This window comes from Morchella importuna (assembly GCF_003444635.1).
Source record: "Morchella importuna strain M04M26 chromosome Unknown Morimp01GS033, whole genome shotgun sequence".
In the NCBI taxonomy this organism is placed as follows: Eukaryota; Fungi; Ascomycota; class Pezizomycetes; order Pezizales; family Morchellaceae; genus Morchella; species Morchella importuna.
The window spans coordinates 269564-287854 of NW_025763430.1; the positions used below are offsets into that span (position 1 = coordinate 269564).

An 18291-nucleotide genomic window follows, 5' to 3' on the forward strand; every position below is an offset into this window, starting at 1 on the left:
CACAAACATAACCAATCGCACGCACGCACCTCCTTTGTGCAACCCAACCCAGCCCAACCACCTCCTACCTCTTTCTACTCTATCTGCCTACCAAATTTTTTTTTTTTCACTTTTCACTCTCGCTTTCATGCACGCACGCAGGAAGGAGGAGGCCCACAGGCTATGTCTGTAGCAGCTAGTCGCCCAATTTTTTTTTTCTCAGCTGAAGAGCACTGTGGATCCGCGGTAATGATGCTACTTTGGGGAACGGAAACAAACGAGCTGGATGAAACAGACACGTTTACTTACATCCCCCCATCATCTGAGATAACGAGCTGGCCTGCCCTGGGGGGTAGTGTAGCCGCGGATGAGGGTGAACCGTGAAGGTGGTTATGGGCGGATTTAACAATCACATCACACACACACATATGTACACCCTAACCCTGTGATGGGCGTGCGGCACTGATATTGAAGGATGCTGCTGACACGGAATTGTGAAACGGGAGAGTCTTTGCGCGCGATAAAGTGACGGGAGAGGGGACGGGAGGAGGGGGGATGGTGATATGGGTATTTGAGATGGCGTAGATAGAGTAGAGAGTAGAGTATGCAGAGTGTTCTATGTATATGTTGTGCTGATATGATCTGATGTGATACTGTACTGCAATTTTCCGATTAACTGATTGCTTTGCGGGGATTGTTAGTTGATTGTTAGTATGTAGTAATAGCAGAGAAGCTTCTGTAAATAATTAATTCTGTTCGAATATACTTCCTTTCTCCGGCACGGAAGTGTAACGCGAGATCGCAGACATTCTCCAAAACCACACGTCTCGGTGGCCCGGGATACCGTCAACCCGATTGCTGGAACAATTCCGAGCATCTACGTATGTACATACATGTAGTTAGTTCCCGCTTAGAACAATCTCTTCATATCATATCACTCTACAGTTGGTAAAATCACAGCGTCTCACTTCCCCACCCCCCCCCCAAAAAAAAAAAAAAAAAAAAAAAAAAAATCGAAACCGAGTGCCCCCTCATGAATCACTCGTTTCCACCACCACCACCACCACCCCCATTGGACCGTTGGACACCCCACTCTCGATCGTGAGTCCCCATTTTCGGCGAAATCGCCCCCGAGGCTGGTGTTCGCAACCGAAGAGCCGACCGAACATCTGTGAGTCCAGTCCTTGATTCCTGATTTTCCCACATCTCCAAGCATCCACAAGCAACAAGAGAGGATCATTGTTTACAAGCAGGTTAAAGCATGCCGGCGGAACGTCGGAACAGAGCCTCACCGGCAAATACTACAGTCTGGGCGGTAGGTCCATACCCGTTTTTTTCCTACTCTACATGTCATAATTCAATATGCAGTACTAGTAGTTGTGGTGGTCCCCTTAGTAGCAAGAGAAGAGAAGGCTAACTGTGTTTCCCCAGTGTACAGAATGCAAGGTATGTTTACCACCGTACCTTACTTTACCTTACATTACATTGCCTATGAGGTATCTCCCAAGTCGAGTTACCAAGGCTTATTCTCGACCGAACCCCATAACAGCGTCGAAAAGGAAAGGTACATATCTATGCAGAACAACCCAACCCTGCCTTCTCTATTTTCTGTTAGCTGACTTTGAGATCTTCAGTGTTCGGGGGAGACACCCTGCGCCTTCTGCCAGAAATCAAACCGAACATGCACATATGAGGCCCGGCCAGTCCGGCTTCCACTGACCAGAAAGTGAGTTTTTGTTCCTCTCCGGCCCACCCCCTCACTACCCCGCATTTCGGGGACCCGGGGCAGTGGCTAACATTGAGTGTGTGCCTGCCTGCCTGCCTTCCAGAAATCTGGACTACCTCCAAGCCCGATGTGCCAAACTCGAGACGCTTCTCCGGACGCTCGACCCCAGCATCGACATCGACGCGCTGCTTTCCAGCCCCGACTGCAACTCCTCCGACGATGGCGACATAGCTGCAGAGCAGTACGGCGATGGTGACCTGGAGGAGATGCTTCCCGAGAGCGAGAACGTCTGCGGGTTTGAGTGGCACGAGCGCGAGATCAACGAGCTGTCGGATGGCATGGCCAGTCTCAATGTCGACAGTCGAGACGTTGGGTACCTTGGTGGGTAGCTTTTCCTGCCACACCTCTCCCCCAGGGTTCTTGCTAACTCGAAGGTATAATACAGGTACCTCCTCTGGCGCTGCCCTCCTACGGACAGTGCATCGTCTGATTTCTCGACAGAGCAGTTCGCCGCAGCCGTTGTTGCTAACGCCTACACCGTCGATTTCGAGGATTGCGCAGAGCCTTACTACAACACTGACGGCGTCGTTCCTGATCGATGCTTATTTCGAACACTATCATCCATCGTACCCGCTTATCCATGAGCCTTCATTCCGGAATGCGTGCAATAACCTTAGCACGCTTCCGCCGTCGTCTTCGTTTCGGCTGGTACATGGAATGGTACTGACGCTTGGTGCGTTCACAGCATACGATGGTAGCAACGGTGATGAAATGGATGTCGATATGAGGATCTGGACTGCCGTCCGTGGCGGGCTGTCAATGGCAAGTATTCTCGAGTCGGGCACGCTGGAGCGTGTGCAGGCTCTTGCAATGATGGGGCAGTATCTACAGAAGAGGGACCGCCCCAATACGGGGTACAACATGATGGGCACAGCAGTACGGATGGGGTTCGGGTTGGGCCTGCATCATGAGGGTTACCGATGCGTGAGAGAGACACTGGGTCGGGAGCGTAGAAGAAGGGTTTGGTGGTTACTGTATATTTTCGACGTCGGCGCGAGTATTACGTTTGGGAGACCTGCAGTAGTGAGCGATAGGGCCTCAACAAGGATTCCGGCGAATGTGGACGATGCGGTACGTACCCTAGTATTCTGTTGTATAGTGGGCTTTCGTTTTAAGGGCCGGTGAATAGGGCCTCCGTGGAAAGATGATGCACTTATTAGGGTTCTGGACAATCCTCATAGGCCACTCACTCCCTTTTGTTCACTCACGCCGGTGCTATCCTCTTACTCGTGATGCCGAGGGGTCGATTATGATTTGATATGGCTCTCTGCACCCATCTCAGAACGCAATTGATCCCCCGGCATCTCCAGTAACAGGTACCCCCAGAAAGAGCCACCCCAAGACGAAAGTCCCTCTACACACTATCAAATTAAGATCACTAACTCAACCCTTCAAACAGGAACTCACGAGCCCCACCTCTCACCTCCCACCCGCAACAAGTGGCATAACGACCTACACCGCGATGATCGCCCACGCCTCCCTCGTCCGCCTCGCCGCCCGAATCCACAGCTACTTCATCTCCCGCCAATACCACAACCAGCTCTCGCGCGAGCTGGTCCACGCCTTCGACACCCAGATCCACACCTGGCACACCTCACTCCCACCCTTCTTCACCTCGCCCGCCGCCACGGTCCCCGCGTGGTTCCGCGAGCCGCGCGCAGTCGTGCTCTGGAAGGAGCTCAACCTGCGCATGATCATGTACAAGCGCTTCCTGCCGCTGCTGCAGAAGGGCAAGCGGCAGCTGCCCGACCGCGACGCGGCGGTGTGCATCTCGCTGGCGCTGGAGACCATCGCCAGTGTGCGCGAGTATGTAAAGGCCGAGACGCTGCGGCGGGGCGGGGCGTGGTACTGTACGTATTTTGTGTTTCAGGCGGCGCTGGTGCTGGTCATTGCGGTGCTGAGAACGGAGGAGCAGGAGGCGGTGTGGGTGGAGGGGTTGGAGAGCGCGGAGGTGTGTTTGGATGCGGCGAGAGGGTGCTTGGGGGATGGGGCGGGGAGGTGCTTGGATGTGTTGAGGAGGGTGGGGAGGTTGTGGAAGGGGGGCGATGAGGAGGTAGTGTTGGAGGGGAGTAGCAATTTGTTGGTGGGGATGGAGGAGTGGAGTGGCGGCATTGGAATGGATGGGTTAGGGATTGAGGGGATTGGGGGCTTCGATGCAGCAGATGCGGTGGATTTGGAGGGATGGATGAGTATGGCTGATCAGGGTTACGAGGACTTGTTGGATGCGAATCTGTTTACGAGTGACACGTGAGGATGGGTGCGGTTAAGCTGGACCGGGCCGGGCTGGGCAGGGCAGTAGAGTAGATAGTGTTCCTTGTGCTGTGTGTGATCTATCGAGTGATTCGCCATGACCCATTTAATTTCCATAGTTGATACCGTGCCAGTGATATAGAAATCCCCACAAATATTTAAACCTAACTACATGATTTCGTTGTAACTAAGAGTACTTGATCTATAAACTGCATGTCTAAATTGAGGCCGAAATTCCACCTACAATCACCAAAGGTTAACAAGATACCATAAAGAAAGAAAGGACCATTCAATACGTACCATCAACCTTGATATCTGTCCCGGTGATAAACTTTCCAGCATCACTACAAAGCAAAATTACAGTACCGTTCAACTCATCAACACCCCCGATTCTACCCAACGGCGTCCTCTCAATCCATATTTTCCGATGGTCATTTAGCCCGTCTCCTTCATTCAACACAGTATTCATATATCCTGGCGAAATTGAGTTTACCCTGATGCCATAGCGCCCCCACTCCGCCGCTAGGCTCTTGACCATCATTAGCACGCCGGCCTTGGAGACATTGTAGTTGACATGCGGCTGCGGGAAGTTCGCTGCATGGCCGGAGATCGATGCAATGAGCACTATCGACCCCCCACGACCACCCGCTTCCATCGCCCTATCAGTCAAGTCAGTCATATTAGACCTATAAGCCAAGGGCAACCCCGCATCAATAGCAGATCAAAGCTCATACTTAGCAGCCGCCTGCGCACAAATAAACGACCCCGTCAGATTAACATCCAGCACCCTCTTCCACGCAGCCTGACTCATATCAAGCGCATCTTCAGACTTCACAATACCCGCAAACGCAACAAGTATATCCACACCACCCCACACTTTCACCACCGCATTGACAGCCGTGGTCACGGCTTCTGTGTTTGTCACGTCGACTGCGGCGAAGGTCGCGGTGCCTGTTGGATAGTTGTTGCGTAGAACTTCTGCTGCGGCCTCGCCGATGGTGGCGTTTATGTCTAGTAGCACGACTGCCGCTACACTGTGCTCGAGGAGCGCGCGGCAGGTTTCGAGGCCGAGACCGCCGGAGCCGCCGGTTACTGGTGGATGGGTGGGTGTGTGGTCAGTGAGTGGGTTTGTAGATAACGGGAAGGTCACAGAATGGGTGGATGGGGAGATCAGATATTGGATATGTACATACCAATAGCCACTTTTCCCTTAAGAGAGAAACGTGCTGATGCTGCGCTCTCTCCTTGGACGTTGTCCTTGTCCTGTGGTTGGAAAGGTGGTGGGGGTGCCGTTGGGCGGGCGAATTCTATTTTTGGGACTGGGGCGGACATTGTGGCTTTTGGATGGTGTGCGGCGGTGATATGCGGCAGTGAGGATTGTTCGGCGTTCTGATTATTTGTGGGTTCGGAGATATCGCGGTGGGGCTGGTATAGAGGGGTATGATTGATGCGTATATATATACTCATCCCCCGCGGGCCTATGTATGCGGACGACGGTGCGCCGTACTCTACTCCGCGCACCGTAATGAGGTCTGCATGGTCATCTGCAGCATATGCCCCATCTGATATCTCGCAGTGTTAATTGCGGGGTAGATGGTGAAAGTAATATGTAGGATTGGTTTTGCTTAAAACCGAGAATGTTTGGTGGCCGTGCATATGGTAGCAATATGCAATTCGATATCATAAATTAGAAACCGGACTGACGATCTTCGACAATTTGTATGCTCTTTTGTGGCAAGATACCAACGATTTGCTCCCGTAATCATAAGTAATATATGTGTTGCATAGGGCTAGGCTTGGTGTGTCATGGTATATCACTCGAGTACAATATGTTATTAGTTGATATATACTGGCATGCAGCCCAAAGGCCATGACGGCGCATCAAGAAGCCACACTCTGTCCAGGTATTGTGACCATGTAGCTAGGGAAAACTTCCAAAAATAGTTCGTTTAAGAATCAGTGTGGGACGGGCACGGAGGGCTGGAGGATATGAGAACACAAGTACTACCGCTTGGTCAGTACTATGTTTTTGTTTATTATTTTTCTTTGTTACATCATTGATTGTGGTGAGTGTGTTGAGTTCAGTACATACATAGTACTACGGGTTGTATGCGAGTCTGCCATACATCACGTGTACTATGATTCATATTAGTAGTGTTTGGTATGGGTATATGTATATAACATAGAACAATGGATATTTCGTACTGAGTCTAGTTAAGTAGATTTAGGTCTAAGAATATCGGTAAATGCTTCTGAACAAAGTAGGTAGTTCGATCGGATGAAGGGTTCTGACCAGCCCTGTGACGTGAGTTTACTCGTGTCTCTGGGGGAAGATGCACTTTCTGTGATAGTTGAATAAACGGTGGTGACCTTGAAGAGGTAATAATGAAGGAGACGATGGAAGTCTTTGTGGTTGCTTGGGAGTTGAAGAGGGCTGAATATCGATTCCAGCGTACATCGTATACGTGTTACTAAAAAGTTATACACATGACAGGTGTGTCCTTTACTGATGTATGTAACACAAGTCTAAGTTCGTTTTATATACATACATGTACATAGTACAAGTAGCCCTAAAGCTTTCGGTTCTGCTAAAATGATCGACCACGGTACATGTAAGCCGTACTTTAAGCGGTGGAGAAAAGCGGCAATGGCGAAGACTGATATGACTTCATCAACAAGGATATGTAAGTTATCACGTAACGGAAGTTAACATTGAAAACAGGCTTGAATGAATCAATGAAGATAAAAATACACCCCAATCAGTAATGTATCACTGAAAGTTGATAATTTTGAAAAAGCTCAATTATTCAATCAATTTTTAGTAACTCAAGCGTACTTGGTCTAACGGTTATGATTTTCGCTTCCCAAGCGGGAGAACGGGGTTCGACTCCCCGAGTACGCATATAGTATCTCGAGATCCTCCTGGTTTGACGTCAGGGTATTCGACGAGGTATTTTGAAATTTTTTATTGTGCATGCTTGAGAGTTGGTTGGTAGGATGTAGTTCCTGGGATTTCTAGAACAAGGGTGCTGCAAACCTTTAATATTGCTATGTATATGTAGTGTCACTGCAATGTTTTGGCTAGATAGTCCCGCTTTGATCCGGTATTTTCACACAAATATGTACATATTTCTGGGCAATTTCCTGAGATACTTATACGCTCACTATATATACTAAATTATCTGATAAAATAAGCATACGTTATGCATATCAAAGGTAGCATTCAAAGCCTGGCCTGTCATATTCAACTCAGACATATAAAATCTGTACATACTAGTGAAATTGAGCTGAGATTAGCATAGTCGAACATTCTGCCACATGGACCCGTGTTTCACGACCAGGTATCTATATAGATTAATCCCCGAAACAGAGTCAGAACTGATATACCATAAGACATCACTCGGGGTTTTCTTGGGTATGTTCTTCATCCAATTAACGAGCCAGATATTGTAGACGAACGTCGATGAGCGGCCATGAACGGCTCTTTAATTAGTGTCTTTCGTTGATTACTTCATTCACTCTAGCCCGTGTGGCGAATGGTGGATAGGAGGGTCACTAGCTAGAACACTCATCTCACTGACAGTTAACGTAAAATAAGAACCTGCGTTGCAATTGGTTTATATAACTCTCGAATTGGAATTCCTCACTAGCAGTAATTATTAACCGTTCGAATGGGGAGGGTGTTCAAGTGGTGCGATTCATGATTCATAGTTTCTGCTAAGGTCGACCGTATCCAGGCGCATATAGGAGTCTCATAGGGATAACTTTAAGTGACAAAAGTTTTGGCTAGAGGTTTGATGTGGTTAGCTTTTTCGTTGCATCTGTCAACTTCAGCTTCTGGTAAATTTAAGTGTCTGCGTACCACAAGAGGAGCTTTACTGCTACAAAACTTCCTCGCTGGCGCCGGCGGCGGTAGTCTAATAGACGAGCCAGTTCGAGTTAAATTTATAACTCATGGTATTATCGGTATGAAATTTCCGTCCTAAATTCCTGGCAGGCTAAGTTTGTCTAATTTAGTATAACTAATTCATCACAACAGTTGATTCTCGGTTGAGGATCGTTAGAGCCCTTACCAGAAATCGAGTCGATACAAGTTTGCCCTTGGTGGGTGTATGTACGGGTAGGTTGGCGGTAGGCTCAGGCCGGATTTGATAGCTCTGGCTCGATATTGCCGGATAAGGCGAGCCTCAATTAAAAAAACGATGAGGCAACTCGATGTATCTGCATACGATAGGGCCGTACGTGGGCCACGCTGGCCTTATGGTACTTGTGGAACTTGTAGTTTAATTCCATCCCTAACCCTTTGCCAAGCATGCCAGGACCGGCACAACCCGGCTTAAGACCAGATCTAGGATATCTTTGAGGATATATTTGGTGGCTTACTGACTTATAAGTTCCGTTCGTGAGTATGAGGCGGAGTTATGGTATTGTAGGGGCGGGGTAGTTTGCTAACTTCCGGAACCTTCTCTCCGCATTGAACGACTTGGCTACCTAAGGTGATGGTAGGTTCCCATCAATTTACAATACCGTCACTTATAGATGAACAGCACCTCATGCCGCGTGAAATTCCAAGTTTTTACATCGATTGCTTTCGAAGTTTTTTATTTATATGTAGTAAAGAGCATATCTTCTAGCTAATACAAGTATACAATCGAGTGAGCGAAAGTATGCGTAGTATTAAATACTGTGATAACCTTCAAGGTCCTACTCATATTGCGGCTCCTCCTCATTCTGAGGCCCGCCCTCATTCTGAACTCTGATAACCTCGCCATCCTTGCTGGTAATCCTCTGGATCCTCGAGTCTTTCGGGTGGGTGGGGTTCGCGATAGCGACGGCACCGGTACGAATCCTGTTCGGGAGGCCTTCGAGGCTGTCTAGGGCGGGGGCAGGTCTGCACTCTACCGCAAGGGCGGCGAGAGCGATGTAGAGAAGAAATAAGGTGACGGTGGTAATATACATGATGGATGGACTTTTGTTTTGATGGTAAGGACAGGAATGGTGGTGATATCGATGTGTGGTGGAGGTGGGGGAAGAGGGGTAGAAGAGTTTGGTTGGGGTACAAATAAGTGTTGAGTCATCGGTTATATTTTTATCTATTGTTTGGAAAGAATTACGTCGTTATTAGAGTTTCACTAGTGTGGGATGGGTTATAAAGAGAATTCATGTTGGAAATATCATTCCTAGTCTGATTGCCAAGACACTAGCTAGACGATCGAATGAGAAAATATCTGCAACTCCATTTTATTTCGAGACTCATTAAATGTAGAGGATAATTGTGATTTTATATTTCAGATATGTTCTAATTTGGGATTCACAGATGACATGATAACGGACTCGCTAATCGAGGCGGAGTTGTGTTACTTTAAATCATGCAATTGTATCATTCCCCATGCATGCCACAATGTGCCAGGTCTCCTCAAATCAGACAAATACTGTAAATATATAGTTTTATAGTCGATAAGATTGATACAGTAATCTTCTACATGCAATATAGAAGCCCATTTGAAGTGGTCACTCATAATCGCGATGAAACAGGGAGGAAGCCAAATCACAAAATATCACTCGCATGACATGCTAAAGATGCTAAATCACTTATCACCACCACAACGGTCTACCGATGGGCTGTAAAGTAGATATAGATCAATGGGGCCGCCAGGGTGAGCTTGGGCGTCTAATGCGTACTCGAACTGCGCCATTCAGACTCGTAAACCGGTCTTTTAAGCTCTGCTTGAAGGGGGGATCGATTGCGCAGGGGCTGCGCAGGGGAATAGTAATAAACAGTCTCTAGAGTAGACCAAGTCAGTATTGATACTACATGTAGATGTGGTACTGGTATAATACGCGGCCCTTTCTCAGGGAAGGGGGTGCATTTAGCGACATGCATGCATGGTGCTCGCATTGACAGAGCTAGAGTTGGCCGTGCCATTAATTACTTACCCATGGCCAGCCTTCCCCGGGACGCGGGGAAATCTGCTATTCTCTTGGCTTAATTACTGCCTCTCTTAATGTGACTGGACCTCTCTCTCTCTCTCTCTCTCTCTCTCTCATACTCTCCCCTAATCTCCTATCTATTCCAAAAGCCACCCTCTCCATCCCCTTTACGTGTGAAAGCAACTCACTTTCCCGTACAATGATGGTCTATCACTTCATATTTATTTTTTCCATCCCTCTCGGTAGATTTTCTTTAAATTGGTTTGTTTTCTCTTGCCTTAATGGCATCTTTTCACCTGTTGTTTGACAACACCATTCTCTGCGGCTGTCCTGCTGCTCACCTTGAGGGTTTTATCCCTCAGCTGCATCGTGATCCCACGATCAGCAACAGCTTCATCACCACCGGCCTCGGGCTGACTGCAACGGAGTTATCAAACTCGCTGCATTGGTCGGCCTTGGGCTGACTGCAACTGAGTTATCAAACTCGCTGCATTGGTCTGCCCCAGGGCCGGGGGCAAGTATTCTTGTAGGGCATATGTACTGCAATCAGGTATGTCTTCATGTCTATAAACAGCTCACCTCTGCTTCCACTCATGCCAATGTTTACCAGCCGAAATGCTCGGCCCTATGGTGTATAGGGTCGTATCAAAGAGCAAGATATCATCGAGCTTGCCTGTACCTGTGCTGAACTATATGGCTCAAGGTCGGGGTTCCAGCAGATAGTCGTTAATACCTCAGTAAGTACAATTAACCCCTCTTTATGAATGTCATCAGCGAGAGTATTGGACTAATGAAGTTATTAAACTACATATAGTTCCTCGCTATATTCATATAGGCATGTGTACTGCACACATCAGGCTCGGGCTGGGGCAGATGACGTTAGAAATGTAAAAAATGCTTTTCCCGCATGGATATTCTCTATGGGGGCATGCTACTAATAAGAACACGGGAACAGATTTCTGCCTCGCTCTTGTAGGGCGAACGTACTGCACTACCTCGATGGTCCATAGGAGGTTCTTGATATTCCAGGTGTAAGTTTCCTTTATAATTTAGAAATATCGGCCACCTAGTGAATATTTTACTAATAAGAACATTGGATTATATAGAACTGGAGGATGTTCTTGTAGGGCGAGTGTACTCCGCTATCTCAGTGGCCCCCAGAGAATTATACACCGAAGTCGGTATTCCAGGCGTAAGTGTTCCTTTAGAAATATCCACTCTGTGAATATTTTTACTAATAAGAATGTGGGATTAGGACTGGAGAATATTCTTGTAGGGCGAGTGTACTTCAATCCCTAGTTAATCCGAGAATAAGAAATGCTCGAGAAGGTATGTATAAGCACACTTATACGAATATTATTTACCAGAATATTTTGCTGATGAGATTAATATGAGTCTAGATTTATACACTGATGGCATGGCGTGTGCGTCCGTTTTCTGGCCCCAAGGGCCATTCCTTTCATAGGAACAGGAAGTTTGTTTTCTGGTCCGAAGGACCACTAGTTCCCTACACTGGTGGGGAGTGTGATTCCTGGCCGTCTATAACACGGGTGGGAAACCAAATCACATATCTTCGCTCGCTTTATGGCGTCGCAACCCCATGTAAGTTAAAATTAATAGAAATCGATAGTTTTACCTCACATTTGCTGATAGAACTGGCTATATAGCTGGAAATGATGAGAGGGGGTGTTTGGGGGGGGGGGGGGGGGTCGCGAGGGGGGTGGCTGCTTAATTCTTTTTCTTAAGCTTATAAATAAATGCAAAACTAATCTTCGTGGTATCAGAAAATATGAGCTTTGTAGTTTTTGATTTCTTCGAGTGATGTGATTGATATCTGTATATGAGAATTGTACCAAGCCAAGAACCCACCCAGGTAAACACGAGCATTGTATCGATTATCTCCACTCCATAGGTCTTGGCGCTATAGTGCTATCTCTGTTATATATGAATGAATTATCAATCAGTCAAACGATTATCTCTATTATGTATCCCCTGTACTCGCATATCAAGTATGTATTTGCGCAACCAGCAAAACACACACAGAATCCAGAGAGCTTTCCCATCTCCCCTAAAATTATGTGTCTTCTATCTAGACACTTAAAAGACCTACAGGCCACTTTTAGGCCATATCTACAAAGAACAAGCCCTGAAGGTGAAATGTGTCTAAAAGGGTCCTTTTATGGTATTGCAGGGTGACAAAAATAACTACGCACCCAAATTTGTATTGTAAAATAACGTTTTTTGGGCCTAGCTACTTCAAACATACCGCCACAAATTTCATATCAGAAAGACGAAATCTCCCAAGCCCCAGAATTTTAGAGATATTGTTATCTCTCTGATATCTTGTATACTCATGAAGTTACAAAGAATTAAAGTTGTCAATTTTTGTATGGTTGCCGTGTGGATTACTAACAAAAAGGCCGAACTTTGAAGTATAGCTATTGCGTAACTATATAGGCTGTGAGAGACATAAGTGTATATGGGGGTTTCTAGAGCTCCAAGGATCTTTCCTGTAGGTTATCAAGTTAGTGGTCGCATTTTCGGAGTGGTAGGTCTAGGAAGTACTCTTTTCCAATATAAACTTTGGTGCGTAGTTATTTTTGTCACCCTGCAATACCTTTACCAGTATCTCAATTGGGCCAAGAATTTGAAGCATGGACCTCCTTTATCAAAATTATACTATACTTGGTCGTTGATATTTTGGTTTAGGTGTGGGACTTTTTATGAGTTGTTGAAAACCTCGATTTTTGGTGTGTTTTGCTGGTTGGGCAAATACATAATTGATGTGCGAGCATATTAACGCGATAACGCCGAGTGATGAGTCATGATGCCGACGCCTTCTTATACTTGTCATGTGGAACAGATCAGATGAGAAAAGGGCTAGTGAAATGGTAGTAACATTTTTCAAAGTGATGGGATGATGGCGCGGTGTATAAAAAAGTGACTATAAGCCAGAGGGGGGTGGAATTGGGGGGAGGGGGGGGAGGAAGGAGGATCTCATCTTGCCACGTTTCTGTTTTGCTCAGTTAATTGGTCAACATACGCAGAAGACTTTCTGTGCTTGCTATCTGATATAGGTACACTCTCAACAACAAAACGCAGTAACACATCTACCACCTCCGAAAAACCCCTTGGTAGAATAGCATCACGGATAACAGGGAATTTCTGGCCAACCATGCAACTAGGCCGTCAAACTAACCTTCTTTAAACCAAGAACTACCCCCTTGATCCCGCACAATTGGTAACATCTTGATAGTGTTTTGAAAAACGGGCGACACGCCTGATCCGTATCGTAGAATAAAGTTATGGCTAGAAGTACCAATGGAAGCATCAAAGCTGGTGCGAATATCGTCCGACCTGAGTTGTAGTTTTGGTTCAAATTCAGTAAAAACTACCTCGTCCTACACCGTTGATTGAAAATCTCTAGGGTGCAGATCACTTGACGGAAAAGCATGATGCTTTCAATGGCCAACCTTCAGGTTCGACACGTCCAATATTACGTCCGCTATGATAACATAAAACGGACTCCTTCGAATTATCAATACATATATATCTCCTGGGTATGTATTCCAGGGACCTCACGGCGTGAATCATTGGATTACTCCTATGGTTTTGATCCTGAATCCAATCCATATCAGATGCAGCGTTCATAATTCAGCACACCACAATCTGATTTCATACCAACTTCTCGATCCCCCCTCACCGAGATTAGGATAGAACGAGCTTTGTTTATCCCTCCGCCGGTTGGCCGCCGCAGACGTTTGCGTATATACATGACTAGAGTACATGTTAGTCTCTTACACAGCCCGTTACTTGCATGCAGCAAGCTGCACACTACATGTATACATAACGGGCTGGCCAAGTACGTCACGTCAAGCAAGTACGATTAAGCTTAAACTTTAAATTACAAACTTACGCCAGAGATACATGTACATGCAATTGTATACGAGCTGCAGGATTCCGGGCAATTCTAAACGTTAAGGGTCTTCAATTGATCGAAGGATCATATCAATAAACCGGCCTATTCAACGATAAATGACAATCACTACTTGTTTTGGGTAGTTAAAGTAGTTGGTTTAATAAGTCCTGTACTTTACTCTACTCTGGGTAACTTAGTTGTCATGCCAAGAAAGCTTATTTTTTTTCGTGAGCTCTCCTCTTGATAGATATCGTAGGCGGGGGCGTCGGGGCGTGTTGGGAGCGTTGGCCCGCCAAGACAGAGCTCAATATTGGCCGGTTGTGGCCACTCTACACTTCCTTCCCGTGTAGCACGCTCGGGAACACCAGGATGAAAGCCCATCGGGACTCTAGATTGTATTGCGCATTTAATACGTTTTATTAATCAATCAATCCAGCATGGCTTTGCAGTGCAAGAACCCTCCCGCCATAAATTCAGGACTGCATCGTACCTTAAACATAGAAGAGGCTTCCTGCCTGCATAACAAAGTCCGGACGTCATGTTTCAGGTATGTATAGAGAGTTTGTTTTTGTTTGCTGCAAGCCCTCCACGATGGTGGAGTGGAGTGTAACGAGGATATTGATCAGTTTGCTCCCGGGCCAAGCAGTGCCAATTATCGATATCTGCAATACCCACTCGATCGACTCCAGATCCCTATCTCCCAATCACCCCAACCGGCCTCAACCCTGCCCACTCCCATCGCTCTCCACTCCATCTATCCATGCCTTGACCACTGTTCAAAGCTCAGCCACCGCCTCCATGCAGCACAGACACCTCGATTCGAGCATAGCACTGATTCAGAGTCGTACCAGCAACTCGGCTTGCCCGATGATGGGCTAGCGAGACGAGTATCCGAGCCAACGGTACTGAGTCGTTTGATGATGCATTGATTGTGGGCTTTGTCAAAGGCAGGTTGTGGAAAGAAGTTAGAATTGGCAATAGCGGGAGGATAGTAGACTATCCGTCCGTGGATGATGGAAGTTTAGAAGAGAGTCAAGCGTTTTGATTGCAGTCTTGTTTGTCTTTGATCCCCTTTCTTGAACTTCTTCATACTAATGCCTAAGCAGTTTGATTCCTAACCGAGGGGACGGACGGTACATTTTTCAAGATCTAGCCCTATCAGATATTAGGCAGGAGAAAAAATGATGCAAAAAGTCGACAACGTTTGTCTCTAGTTCCTGCGCCGGTAAAAACAGCGGCTTCCTGTGCCTGCGTGCGGTGTGCCTGCATAATCGAAGGGACAAAAACTGTCTCACCTGGTCCAGCCACAAAGAAGGAAAGAACAAGCTCCTCTGCCGCATCGAAATTGTGCCAAGGGCAACGTCTAGCCAGGAACGAGCGCCACATTTTCCTACCATCCTACCACAGCGCGCGCGAAAAGGGATGAAGATACTCTGGTCTTGGTACTCTTCCTACCGCTTTTGTTTGCGTTGTACCCTCCCTCTGCCCCATACATCCGATGGCACAGAACCAGCTCGTGCTGAACGTGGTACAGATAAGATTTTCTCATGGGCATGGAGAGAAGACAGGGGTGAGCTTATTATGATCTACCGATATTCATTGTACCACGCTGGACGGAGCCGGAACTGGATAAATATTGCAAACCTAGTGATATTCCATAGGAGGAATGGTGAATGCGAATCATTGATGGAAACGAGAAGTTGTAATTCAGCACAGTTTCGGGGGCTTACAATCTCCCCCTTATGGCAATTTTGGGTGTGGGGGGGAGGGAAGGTTCGGTACCTTTCTGATGCCCAATTATTCATGTGGCTGACTGGAGATAGGCTAGACACAAGTGGTGGAGGTTTAGTTGGTTTTCTAGCCGCATTACTGGCTGTTATACTCCTGCCAAGAACCGGGACCTGATGTTCTTTCCGGGGCTCGAACTAGTCAGTCAGTTCGCTCAGTTGGTAGTGGAATTTGAAGATATATTTAAAGAGAATCTCCCGCCATATTTCGACTTTTCTCGAACTCCACCGCATCCAGCAGCGCAGCCAGTCACTCTTTCCTGGCCTCCTTCATTCGTTTTTGACCTCCAATAAAATAAATATCCTATCTAGGATAGTTCTATCGTTAATATAATATATATCTCTCTATCTCTAATAAAGATGACATACAACTCTAAATACTTCCTCAGCTTCGCAGCTCTTGCGTTTGCCACCACCAATGCCCTTCTTGTCACCCCGACCGACGATGCAACAGCACTAGCTAATGCCGTGCTCGGCCCCGGTATCACTCTCGTCTCAGCTACATACAGTGGAGCTGTCGGCAGCTCCGGCACCTATACCGATGGACCGCTGGGTATCCGCGACTCCATCGTTATGACCTCAGGGAATGCAATCGACACCGTCCCCGGACCTGGTACCAGCGGAGAAATATCCAAAGACCGTAGCACCCCCGGTAGTGCACTCTGCCAGTCCCTCAACGGCGGCGTACAAACGTACGACGCTGCGGTGCTCAGCATGGACGTCGTTCTCGACCCCGCTTATTCAGGCTTCTTCACGGAGTTCGTCTTTGCCAGCGAGGAGTACCCCGAGTGGGTGGGTAGCGACTTCAATGATGTGTTTGGCATCTGGATCGACGGTAATCAGATTGCGGCGGACTCGAATGGTGCCCTGATCACCATCAACGGGGGTTTCTTCTCGAGTGGGAATGTGGTGACGCCGCCGGCTTCGGGGTCGAGCTTTGATGGATCTACGCCGTTGCTGAGGGCGGGCGGGTCGGTGATAGCTCCGGGTGCTCACACCATTCAAGTGGCTATCTGTGATACGGCAGATTCGCTCTTGGATAGCTCTGTCTTTCTTACCCTGGGGGCTTGCACGGATGCCGAGAACTGCAAGACTGGAGCTGTTGTCGCCCCGCCGGTAACATCGACTTCTACAACATCGACCTCAACCACCTCTACGAGTGTGATATCAAACACCACTATCGTTGCCTCGGTCACGACAGTCCCTGTTAACACTAGCACTGTTGTGCTTCCCCCCATCAGCTCTATCATCCCGACAACTAACGTTACGCTCCCCGAGGTTACAAGCACCACTGTCACCGCTGTCCTGCCCATCGGCACAAACCCCACTGCTCCAATTGTCACGGGCCCCACCAGCTCCGTGCACACATCCAGTGTGACTGCCCCATACGGCAACAGCACTATCATTGTTCCCCCAACCGGCACTGGAAGCAGCGTCGTTGTTGCCCCAACTGAGATTAGAACCAGCATCACCGCCGCCCCATTGCCTACCGACGAGGAGGGAGCCCCATGCGTGACGTACACCTCCTACATCACCAAGACCCTCACCAAGTGTGATCAGACCGCCTGCCACGCCACCACAACCGTCAAGCCTACAGTCGTCACCTCAACCCTGCACCTGACCGTCTACACTCCCTGCTCGACCGTCACCGTCAGCAAGTGCGCGGGCTCGGACTGTGTGACTTACACTAACACTGTCACGTACCCGGCGGTCACTGGATACCCCCCAGTCCCGACCTTTGAGGCACCTGCCCCGTCCACCGTGACCCCTGTCTCTGCTTGCACTCCGGGTGTGAACTGCCCCCACGTCCACCCCGCTTCCTCTTCAGGTGTTGTTGTCCCATCCGCTCCAGTTGTCGGCGCACCAGGCGCTCCCGCTTCATCTGCGGGCGTTGCTGTCCCATCTGCTCCTGCCGCCTGCACTCCTGGTGTCGACTGCCCCCACGGTCACCCCGTCTCTTCTGAGGGTGTTGCTGTCCCATCTGCTCCTGCTACTGGCGCACCAGGTTCCCCGGCTACATCTGCTGGCATCGCTGTTCCGTCTGCCCCCAGTGCCCCAGCTTCCTCTGCTGATGTCGCCGTTCCGTCTGCTCCTGGCGCTCCGGCTTCATCTGCGGACGTTGCTGTCCCATCTGCTCCATCTGCATGCACTCCCGGTGTCGACTGCCCTGACCCGGCTTCTGTCACCGGAGGCCCAGTAGTCTCCCCTGTGGCAGTTCCCGCCGTCCACAACACAACCACCGTCTCCGCTGTCAACAGCATCACCTCCACCAGCTCTTCCACCAGCTCTTCCACCAGCTCTTCCACAAGCTCTTCCACAAGCTCTTCCACCAGCTCTCACAGCACCACAACCACCAAGACCACAACTCACCCAGTACAGCCCACCACTACACCTGCCGGAGCCCTCTTTGAGGGTGCCGCCAACAGGGTACAGGGTGCCGCCGGTGTGATGGTTGGATTGATGGTTGCCGGGTTCGTGGCTCTCTTCTAGAGTAATGTAGAGTAGGATAGGGTAGTGGTCTTTTTTTATTTAGTATATTGGCGTAATGCTTGATGGTGATGTGTTTTTTTGTTTTGGTTTTTGGATTGAGAAGGGATTTGAGGAGAGGGAAGGGGAGGGTGGTATATGATTTAATTATT

The 18291-nt window shown here is 48.2% G+C and overlaps 5 protein-coding genes across 5 annotated transcripts; 3 read left to right on the top strand and 2 right to left on the bottom strand.

Annotated features, from left to right (window-relative positions):
* Window positions 1–1012: 1012 nt before the first annotated feature.
* LAJ45_09005 (uncharacterized protein) lies at window positions 1013–4016 on the top strand (the record flags this gene model as incomplete). Its single annotated transcript, XM_046118552.1, has 8 exons — window positions 1013–1080; window positions 1135–1150; window positions 1240–1294; window positions 1411–1543; window positions 1614–1682; window positions 1809–2086; window positions 2151–2836; window positions 3165–4016. The coding sequence occupies 8 exons, from the start codon at window positions 1013–1015 to the stop codon at window positions 4014–4016; spliced, it is 2157 nt and encodes a 718-aa protein (XP_045968229.1).
* Window positions 4017–4232: 216 nt separating this feature from the next.
* Window positions 4233–5347, bottom strand: LAJ45_09006 (uncharacterized protein; the record flags this gene model as incomplete). Its single annotated transcript, XM_046118553.1, has 4 exons — window positions 4233–4255; window positions 4316–4674; window positions 4750–5107; window positions 5209–5347. The coding sequence occupies 4 exons, from the start codon at window positions 5345–5347 to the stop codon at window positions 4233–4235; spliced, it is 879 nt and encodes a 292-aa protein (XP_045968230.1).
* Window positions 5348–8719: 3372 nt separating this feature from the next.
* LAJ45_09007 (uncharacterized protein) lies at window positions 8720–8974 on the bottom strand (the record flags this gene model as incomplete). Its single annotated transcript, XM_046118554.1, has 1 exon — window positions 8720–8974. One exon carries the CDS (start codon window positions 8972–8974, stop codon window positions 8720–8722), a length of 255 nt encoding a protein of 84 aa, XP_045968231.1.
* A 5328-nt stretch (window positions 8975–14302) lies between these two features.
* On the top strand, window positions 14303–14976 carry LAJ45_09008 (uncharacterized protein; the record flags this gene model as incomplete). Its single annotated transcript, XM_046118555.1, has 4 exons — window positions 14303–14412; window positions 14512–14767; window positions 14917–14920; window positions 14972–14976. 4 exons carry the CDS (start codon window positions 14303–14305, stop codon window positions 14974–14976), a joined length of 375 nt encoding a protein of 124 aa, XP_045968232.1.
* A 1036-nt stretch (window positions 14977–16012) lies between these two features.
* On the top strand, window positions 16013–18142 carry LAJ45_09009 (uncharacterized protein; the record flags this gene model as incomplete). Its single annotated transcript, XM_046118556.1, has 1 exon — window positions 16013–18142. One exon carries the CDS (start codon window positions 16013–16015, stop codon window positions 18140–18142), a length of 2130 nt encoding a protein of 709 aa, XP_045968233.1.
* Window positions 18143–18291: the final 149 nt, after the last annotated feature.